At 57.7% G+C, this 9,847-nt stretch overlaps 1 protein-coding gene across 1 annotated transcript in view; it reads right to left on the bottom strand.

Annotated features, from left to right (window-relative positions):
- Positions 1-2,815: 2,815 nt before the first annotated feature.
- RAB11FIP3 (RAB11 family interacting protein 3) overlaps positions 2,816-9,847 on the bottom strand; it is a 75,254-nt gene continuing 68,222 nt past the window's right edge. Inside the window, 5 exon segments of the mRNA XM_039560153.1 lie at positions 2,816-5,058; positions 5,746-5,886; positions 6,246-6,401; positions 7,338-7,475; positions 9,188-9,269. Coding sequence (XP_039416087.1) covers positions 4,945-5,058; positions 5,746-5,886; positions 6,246-6,401; positions 7,338-7,475; positions 9,188-9,269 — 631 coding nt within the window. The 3' untranslated portion in view covers positions 2,816-4,944.

Genomic DNA, 9,847 nt, shown 5'->3' with positions numbered 1-9,847 from the left:
CCGTCCCGGGATCGGCAGCAGATGAGGAAGGGGAAGGAGCTGGAAATGCCTTCTCCACACAGGGTCCTCCTGCAGCAGAGCTCGGAGCACATTCCTGCCGCGGATGGGGCAGGCGGGACACGGCCATGGAGTCCTGCTGGATCCAGCCCTGTTGTGGGCACACAGGACATGGCCAGGGCACGTGGGACGTGATCGTGGTGGCCTTGGTCGTGGCCAGGCTTTGGGGGCATTCAGAAGTGCCCTCTGGCTCATAGAACCACAGGGTTCTCGTGGTTGGAAAAGGCCTCTGAGATCATCAAATCCAACCATTCCCCCAGCGCTGCCAAGGCTGTGCCCCGTGTCCCCAAGTGCCACATCCACTGTTAAATCCCCCCACGGATGGTGACCCCAGCACTGCCCTGGGCAGCTGTGCCAGTGCCTGACCACCCTTCCCATGAAGGAATTTCCCCAATATCCAACCTAAACCTCCCCTGGCCCAGCCTGAGGCCGTTCCCTCTCCTCCTGTCCCTGTTCCCTGGCAGCACAGCCCGACCCCCCCCGGCTGCCCCCTCCTGTCAGGGACTTGTGCAGAGCCACAGGGTCCCCCCTGAGCCTCCTTTGCTCCAGGCTGAGCCCCTTCCCAGCTCCCTCAGCCTCTCCTGGTGCTCCAGCCCCTTCCCCAGCTCTGTTCCCTTCTCTGGACACGCTCCAGCCCCTCAGTGTCTGTCTTGTCATGAGTGGCCCAGACCTGACCCCAGGATTTGGGGTTTGTCACAGTGCTGAGCCTCTGAGCTGGGTGGAAGACCTGGAGCTGTGCTGGGACCAGCTCTGGAGCTGTTCCAGAGGATGAAGAGACAGACCTTCAGAGCTTTAGGACTTTTCTGGAGCAGTTTTGAAAAGGCTGGAGAGATTTGAAGCTGTTCAGAGCCCCTTTCAGAGGAGGTGCAGAAGAGCTGGAGTGCTTTGGAGCAGCTCTGATCATTTTTTATGAGTTTTTGAGCAGCTTTGGAGCCGTTTTAGGGTTGCTTGTGCCCCTCTGATGTCATTCCGAGGGGGTTTAGGGTGGTTTCAAACTGAGTTTAGAGATGGTACTAAAAAGTTTTAACCCTGTTGAGAGGTACATGAGGAAGGTGCAGAGGGGTTTCAAGGGCCTTTTGGAGGCTGTTGGGGCACTCGAGGAGTTTCACAGCTGCACAGAGAAGGCTTGGAGAGCTTCAGAGCTGCCACGAGACCCTTTCTGTGATCCGTTTTGAGCTATTTCGAGGAGTTTTAGAAGAGTTTGGAGGGCTTCAAGTGCTACTCCGAGGCAGTTTGAGCATCTTGGTGCCTTTCAGGGCTGGTTGGAGCACGAGAGCTGTTTGAGCAGTTCAAGTGGCTCAGTAACGGCCAGAGCACCATCCTTCCAGAGCCCGAGCTGCTCAAAGGTGATTTACAGCTCCTTGAAGCCACCCAGCACCACAGAAACACCCCCAGAGCTATTTACTTCCCCCATTTCTAGAACACCTTTAAGACGCTGGAGGTCGAGATTCCAGAGGAATTTTTTTAAGGATGTTTTAGAGGCTTTTAGGGAAATCTTTGGTGCACTCTGGAGCTGCCTGGAGGGTGTAGGGCAGTTGGGAGTGCTACAGAGGTGATTTACAGATGCTCAGGGATGCTTTGGAGGTGCTCAGAGATGTTTTAAGGCAGCTCAGGGATGGTTTAGAGCATATTGGGGGCAGTTTAGGGCAGCTCAGAGGTGATTTGGAGCAGATCAGGGATGGTTTAGAGGTGCTCAGGGACAGCTCAGGGCAGCTCAGGGATGGTTTAGAGCAGCTCAGGGACAGTTCAGGGCAGCTCAGGGATGGTTTTAGAGGAGTTCAGCGATATTTTAGAGCAGTTCAGAGATGTTTTGGAGGAGCTCTGGGATGTTTTACGCAGCTCAGGGACATTTTAGAGCAAGTCAGGGACATTTTGGACCATGTCAGCGATGTTTTGGGGCAGCTCTGGGATGTTTTGGAGCAGCTCAGGGACATTTTAGAGCATGTCAGGAACGTTTTGGGGCAGCTCTGGGGCTGTTTTGGAGCCTCGGTGCTGCCCTGAGCAGTGTGGAGCAGTTTGAAGCCATCTGGGAGGTTTCAGAGCACTCAGGGTGTGTCAGAGCCTTTCCCCAGCTCTGCTGCAGCTCCAGGGCTGCTCGGAGCAGTTCAGAGGAACAGTCTGGAGCCATCCGGAGGCACAGCGGGAGCTGGGAGGGGATTTTGCACGTTCAGGCCCTTTGGGGCGGCTTAAAGGGGTGGGGAGGGGTGGAGGAGGCTTAGAGGGGTGGGGAGCAGCTTAGCAGGGAGGTGAGGGCGTTTAAGGGATTTTTGGAGCAGTTCAGAACAGCCGAGTGCTCCCAGGGGGCTCTCCCGGTGTGAGGGAAGGGAAAGCTCCGTGTTCCTGCCTGGAGCAGACCCAGAGTCCCTGTCCCAGCCTGCCCAGTCCTTGGGCAGCAGGATCTGCTCCGACGGCCCCTCACCCCACCGGGACCCTCCAGGAAGGTGAAGGGGGAATTCCCACATTCCCACCCACACAGCTTGGCCAGCTGGGGAGATTTTGGCTCCCTCTGACCTTGATTCCTCCGGAATCGGCAGGGTCCAGCCTCCCTCATCCTCATCCTCATCCTCCCAAATCAGGGCATTCCAGCCAGGTCCAGCCTCCCTCATCCTCATCCTCATCCTCATCCTCATCCTCATCCTCCCCAAATCAGGGCACTCCTTGGTGCTGGAGCATTCCCACTCGATCCAGCCCCACTGGAGATCCAGCACTCGGATCCTTGGGATGCTCCAATCCACCTCTGTGGAAAAAAAGTCTCCGGGCAGGAATAGTAACAGCTTTTAATCCGACAAGAATTGATACATCAGTTAAGACAATACCATTTTTGCCTCTTTTTGGGGGATTTCCTTCACATACCGGTCAGGAAAGAGGAACATTTTCGGGATGTACAGTTTTTGTTTTGTTTCTGTTCTTCTCTCTCTGTAGGGACTTTAAAGCATGGTGAATGTGCAAGTCAGTGCTTTTTGTTTGCTTAAAACTTTTTTTTTTTTTCCCCGGTGCTTATTTACAGTTACAGTACCTCTGTGAGAGCGACAGGAAAAAACAAACGATTGTTTGAGACCTGGGGATCCGGGATCCCAAGTCGAGAAAGGCAGATCTCCAATATTTATATATTTATACATATATATATATATATATGCTTTTGTGTATACACAGATACATTTCTCTCTTCTTTTGAAGTATTAAAAAAATGGATCAACCTTCATTCTATAAAAATACCTACTCTACAAGATAGAAAAATTTTCCCTCTCCAAGTATACACTGATTTACACCCAAAGCTTCTCTGGAAATGTACATTACGTGGCTTCTTCCCGCGGCCTCGGGGCAGGGAGGGAGGCAGGGAGGGCTGGGATGCAGGAGCTGCCCCGGGGTTTGGGGCTCACCGTGGCCCCCCTGCCCCAGAGCAGGGGCTCTGGGGGATGAGCACCCGGAGCTGACGTGGCCGTGGCTCGGCCGGGTCCCCGGGATAAGGCGGTGACAGCGGCCACGTCTCCCCGGGCAGGGTCACCCCGAGGGCTGGAGGGGGTTTGGGGAGGAGCAGGCACCCCCCGGGATCGCTGCGGCTTCTGCTCCCAGGCCGCTCCGGCATTCCGAAAACCTGACAAGCAGGAAGAGGAGGCGCTGGCTGAAGCCGAGCCCTGGGATTCCGCTGGCTGCCTCCTCCCGGGAGCCCAGGGGAGCAGGGGCTGAGCGGCCGCTCCCGGGGTCACGCTGTGCCACGGCCGCTTGTGCGCCAGCGAGCCCAGCGCTGTCTGATGTAAACATGGCTTTTGTTTCCCAGGGAGCTGCCGCGGTGCTCTCCGGCTCCTCTCCCCCTCGGCACAGAGATCCCAGCCCGGCCGATGCCAGGGATGAGCAGGGAGCGCGGGCACGGCGGCCGGAGCAGGCTCTCCCTCCAGGGCTGCAGCGATCTCCAGCAGAGCCCTGCTCCGGCTGGCAATGGGAGCTGTCCCCGGGCCAGGGGCAGCTGAGGTGGGGAGCTCGGGTCTCTCCGCGGCAGCTCCCACAGCGCTGCGGGTCCCTCGCCGGGACAAGGAGAGGCGGCCAGGACCTGGTGAGGAGCCGCAGCCTTGCCCCGGTGCCACACAGAGCCCGTGTGTCTGTCCCCAGCTGCGCACGAGTGACAGCTCCCCCCGGAGCCACCTCAGCCCGGCAGGAGGAGGAGGGAGGAGGAGGGAGCGGAGCCGGGATGCCGAGATGTGCCGACAGTGCAGCAGAAATAAATAAGGAGGCAGGTGACCAACTGCGCTCACGCCCTGTCCCCAACGCCCCCGGGCTGCCCCTGCAGCCCCTGAGGGCTCTGCACGCAGCCGGCCCCAGCAGGAGCACGGGGCCAGGATGGGCTGAGCCAGCGGGATGAGGACATTTGCATTAAGTTAATTAAAAAAAAAAAACCAAAACCCCAAACCAAAACCAAACCCCAACCCTGTGCGAGTCCGGGACGCGCTCCCCTCGTTCCCAGCTCTGCCCAGCAAGTGTGTCAGGGACACTTTGGCACAGCAGACGCTCGGGCTGGGCAGGGCAGCAGGGCAAAGGCAGCGCCGCCGCTTCCATCTCCATCCCGTCCTCCCGCGGTTCGGAGCAGCCCTGGGATGGGCCTCGCCTGTCGGGACAGTCCCCAGCGTCACAGGCACTTCCCCCAGCGTCCGCTGCCTGAGCTCCTTCTCCACGTTCCCTTTCACCCTCCACAGCCAGAAGGGCTTCAACGTAACGGAGTGAGACAGCAAAGCCTGGCTGCTGGTTTTCCTTTTCCCTGGTCTGTGGCTCAGTCACCCCCGACCTGAGGCTTCCTTGTGCCTTCATCAAGAGCAAAGACGTTTGGAGTCCCTCTTCATCCTCTCAGAGCACCAAATCCACCCGACGAGCGCAGCCGGCGGCTCCCGGCCGCCCTTACTTGACTTCCAGGATGGAGGGATTGGTCTCCATGATGGCCACGATGATCCGGTCGATGTAATCCTGCAGGCGGAAGTTGATCTCCTCCTGCTTCTGGATTGCTTCCATGAGCTGCAGGAGAGGGAGGAAAGGGAGGGAGAGGTCACCGCCTGACCCTGCCGAGGGCTTCCCGTGGCTCTGTGCCTCCATGGGTGTCTCCCTGGAGTGGGATATTCCTGACCCTGTTTAAGTGGCCAGGGAAAACTGGTTCTGCTCACTTCTGTCCTTCCTCAACCTCTCAGCCTGATGGAGAGAGCAGAGAGCATCTCATCTCCACTGGATCCCCAAAATTTGCAGGTGTGTTTTCCCACTTGCTGGGGTGTTAAAGATTTAATTCCAGTTCTCGTGCACAGGCTCAGCCACCCGTGGTTGGCGTTCAGGGAAGTGGAGATCTCCAGGGGGAATGTCCTGGCTCCCAGGCATTTTAAGACAGCTCTGGCCAGATGAACACAGCCTGTGGTGGCTGCAGTGTCCTGGGAAGGGGAAGGCTGTCCCAGGGCAGGCAAAGCAGAGCTGCCAGAATCAGCAGACGGGCAGGGAGCAGCTGCCCTGTTCCCAGGAAGAAGGGCTGGCAGGCAGGGTCAGCCCTGCGAGCTCTACAGATAATTGTGTGGGGATTTCTTTGCTCTTGCCAGCTTTCAGGGGAATTTTGGGAATGGGCTGGGCCACAGACAGGGCACATCAGCCCCTTCCAGGCCATCCCAGGTGGAGGCACCCAGGAAGGTGCAGCCTGAGCCAGCAGCTCCTCATGGCACGTACCTCATCTCTGGAGACAGAGCTGATCTCTGCTGCCAGGGACTCAGAGAAGGAGGCTGAGAACAGGTTCTTGGCTCCCTGGATGCTCAGGTTGATGATCTGCCCGTTCAGTTCATCGTTCTGCTCCTTCAGGTTCCTGTTATCCTGTTCACACACACAAACCACATGCTGCTGGAGCCCCTGGTGCTCTCAGAGCTGATCCAGCTGGGGAAAGGCAGGGGCTTTCACCCTAACACAGCTCCCACAGTGCTGGGAACAGCACATGGGCTGCTGACTCCATCTCAGCAGAGCCTGGAGAACCTCTGGAAGCATGAGATAACCTGGGGAGATCCAGGGAACACAGCAGAGAGAAAGGCTCCTGCTGTCCCTGAGAAAGCACCAGCCTTCCTCTCCCAGGACAAGACTCCTGGATCCACTCCATCCCTTGGGACAGAACCCCTGCACCTTGCTGGTCCTCCCTTGGTGTCAGGGAATCGCTTTCCTGCCAGCCCAGCTCTCCCTACCTGCTTGAGCTGCTTGATCTCCTGCTCCAGCTCCGTCTCCCGTGTCCTGCTGTTGTATTCCTGCAGCCCCATGCTGCTGCTCCGGCCCCGGCGCTGCTCCGCCTCCAGCTTGAACAGCTGCAGGTGCTCCAGCTGCTTCCTGAGGTCCTCGATGAGCTGCAGAGCAAGGCAAGGGGACAACTCAGTGCCACAGACCCCGGAGATCCGGCAGCACCCTCTGGATGTGGCTGGTGTGGGAGCAGCTCCAAGGATTGCTGCAGCAGGATTGCTGCCCAGAGAAGCTGTGGCTGCCCCTGGATCCCTTGGATGTGTCCAAGGCCAGGTTGGATGGGGCTTGGAGCAACCTGGGACAGTGGAAGGTGTCTCTGCACAGGGCAGGGGGTGGAAGGAGATGGGCTTTGAGGTCCCTTCCAACCCAACCCATTCCATGATTAAATTCCTTTCTGGGGACACTTGGTTTCCCCTTCGTCCCTCACACCTCCGGCAAGCAGGAGATGAGGAGCTCTAAAATCCATGAGCACAGCCCTGGAAGGACCTTGCTGGAGGGCCAAAGATGCTGGCTTTGGGTCTGCAGCAGCACGGACCCCTCAGCAATGTGGGTCCCTCCTCAGGCAGCTCCCTGGGTCCCCACCTTGCCCAGAGCCCTCAGTGACACCACAGTGACACCAAATTCCCCTCTGGGCTCAGAGCTCCTTTCTGCCACCCCAGCCAGCCCTGCTTGGGCCTCCAGCTGGAATCAGCAAGCACAGGTGATGGGAGGCCTGGGAGATCCTGCTCCCAAGCACTCAGATCTCACCCCCTGTCCTCCTGCCCGCTGGCTCCAGGTGCCTCTGGCACTGCTCCTTCCAGGCAGGAAGGGCAGGGGCCAGGGTGGCACAGAGCCCTTGCAGGGACAACGCTGGATGAATTTCAGAGCAGCAGAAGTGACTGAGGTGCTGCAGCTCAGCTGCTGAACCCCCTTCCTCTGCCCAGGAGGCACCAACTGCTCCAGTCACACCCATTCCTGAGGTCACTCCCATTTCTGGAGAGGCTGCCAAGGCCAGGCTCCCACATTTTGGGGACAGGGCTGTGGCAGGCCCAGACTCCGCTCACCTCCTGTGTCGACTCCTTCTCCTTCTGGAACTGGTGCCTCTCCTGACTCAGCTTGTCCCCCATCTTCCTCTTTTTCTCCTGCTCCTCAGTGAGCTGCACAGTGAGGTCCTCGATCTCATCCAGCAGCTTCTGCTTCTCCTGTAAGGACATGGGAAGCCCCAGTGAGGGGGCCTGGCCCGGCTCAGCGCTGCCGGGGCCATTCCCGCTTGCTCTGCAGGGAATGCTCCTCTCCTGAGGCACAGGAATGCTCTGCCTGCTGGGATTTCATCTGCTCAGGGCACCAGGGCCTGAGGCTTTGGCAGCCACACACCAAAGCAGCGCTGAGGGATGGCTCCAGAGTAAATCCATGTGGATATCCACGCTTGTGCCGTTTTCTGGGAAGCACGATGCTGCTGTGGGATGGGCTGGGAGGGACTGGGGCTGACACGGGGGCTCTGGGCCAAGAAGAGACATTAAATCATAAGGCTCCTTGTGTCTGGATTTCAGCAAAGTCCTGAATCCGAGATCTTTACTTCCCTCGTGGTTTCAGATATGAAAGGTTTGAATTGAGGGCTGATCCAAGAAGGAACAGACCAGTTCAAGCCAGGATGTCAAACACACAGCCCAGCTCTGTTCCCCTCTCATCCCCAAAGCCTCAGCTGAACGTTTGGGATGCAGGTGAAGAGGCCAACAGGCCCTAGAGCAGCACCTTCTGCCTGTGACCAGCTCAGCCCCTCCCCGGGCTCACAGCTTCCAGTCCCATGGGAAAGGTTTTGGCTTTCAGAACTCCCCAAATGCCACAGGACCCCCTCCAGTGCTGGTGATGGATGGCCCATGGCACACAGGGCTGAGGGGCAGCTCCGTGGGGAGCTCCAGCTGCTGGCTCGGGGGTGTCCTGCTCCGTGGAGCAGCACCAAAGGCACCACACCAGCAGGAAAGGCAACACCGACAACAAAATCCTGATTTTTGGGCACTGGACGAGAGAGCAGCTCACCAGCCAGGCTTCTCCTGGGCAGGCAGGGGCAGTGACTGCCCCTCCTGCTCCTCCTTCATCCCATTAACTGTGGGGAAGAGGAGAAGGGCTCTGCATGGATCAAACCCAGCCTCTCATGGCTGAACACACCACGGCAGGGAATTTATCCTCAGAGCCACCAGGGCTTTCCTGCCCCCAGCCTCAGCTGTGCTTACAAGGTCCTGGCAGATGAAGACATCAGAAGAGATGGATCTACAGCGCTCTCCCGTGGGATTAAACATGGATAAAATACCTCAGGCCCTTCAGCTGGCTGAGGAGGTTTGATTTCACTTCAGTTTTAACCTTAACTCTGCCCCAAGCTTGGCAGAGACAAAATGCAGCCCCCGTTCCAGGTGTCCCACCTGTAACCCACACCATCTCTAAAGATGAGGCTCTTGCCCATGCCAAGGAGCCTTGGGAAGCCTCCAGCCCTGCACGGCCTTGGATCCTGAGCAGAGTGACAGGGACAGGGGCTGGGAGGCGACACGGATCTTTGAAAACTCAACTTGCAAACCTCAGGACACGGGGATGGAGCATCCCTGGTCCTTCTCCTCCTCCCCTGCACTGGACTGGCCCCAGGGATGGGGACAGGGATGGGGACGAGCTTCCACAAGAGGGCACGAGTCCCCTCCCGAGCAGCCACTGCCACAGGGAGATTTATCAGGGTTTTATTCCCAGCTTCCGGGCTGAACAGTGGGGAACTGCAAGGATAACTGTGGGATAGTGCTGTCCAAAGTGGGGTCTGCAGCGCCTGGGAAGTGGAAGCAACTGGTTTGTCACATTAAATGGAACTCATGGTCATGGAAATTCATCCCGAAGCCAGAATTTCATCCCAAAACCAGGCAGCCCCTGGCCTCACCTCCTCAAGCCTCTCGATGTTGGCTCTCAGACAGGGGACACAGGACCTCAGCTCGCTGTTCTCGTCATCCAGCTGCTGCAGCCTGCAAAGGGAACGGGTGTGAGACTCATCCCAGCATCCCACGTGGCAGAGAAAACATCCCCAGGAATATTCAACCAAATGGAAGCCAGCAGGAATTCATCTGTTCAGGGCAAAGCCTGAGATTCCCACTATCTCTGCTGCCAGGGGATAGAGAGGGGCATCCACACGGTCCTGCCATGCCCTTCTCCATCAGGTCCAATGCTGTTCCTTATTCCCAGGGTTTTATCAGTCCCTGGACAAGCCTCAGCAGCAGAGACATCAGAACAGGGGGTCAGACAGGGCTTTGGCTTTGCATTCCCAGCTAAAACCCCACTGTCTTCACCTTTCATGGACTGCAAGGGACAGCAAAACATTCTGGGAAGGCTGGAAAAGCCCTGTGAGATAACTGAAACCTCTCCCAGCCCCTTTTTCCTTTGGGATCCAACAGGGAGCCTGAAGCACCCTGGCTGGGACACCCTGCCCTTTGGGAAGGTTCTTCTTTCCCAGGTATTTGCCTGTTTCCATCAAGGTGGAAAACATCTGGGCATTAGAAGCACTCCAAGGGGTCATTTATGGCAAGAAGCATCAATAAATCCCCTC

This window comes from Corvus cornix, chromosome 14, assembly GCF_000738735.6.
Source record: "Corvus cornix cornix isolate S_Up_H32 chromosome 14, ASM73873v5, whole genome shotgun sequence".
Classification (NCBI taxonomy): domain Eukaryota; kingdom Metazoa; phylum Chordata; class Aves; order Passeriformes; family Corvidae; genus Corvus; species Corvus cornix.
This window is presented reverse-complemented; position numbering and strand designations above follow the sequence as displayed.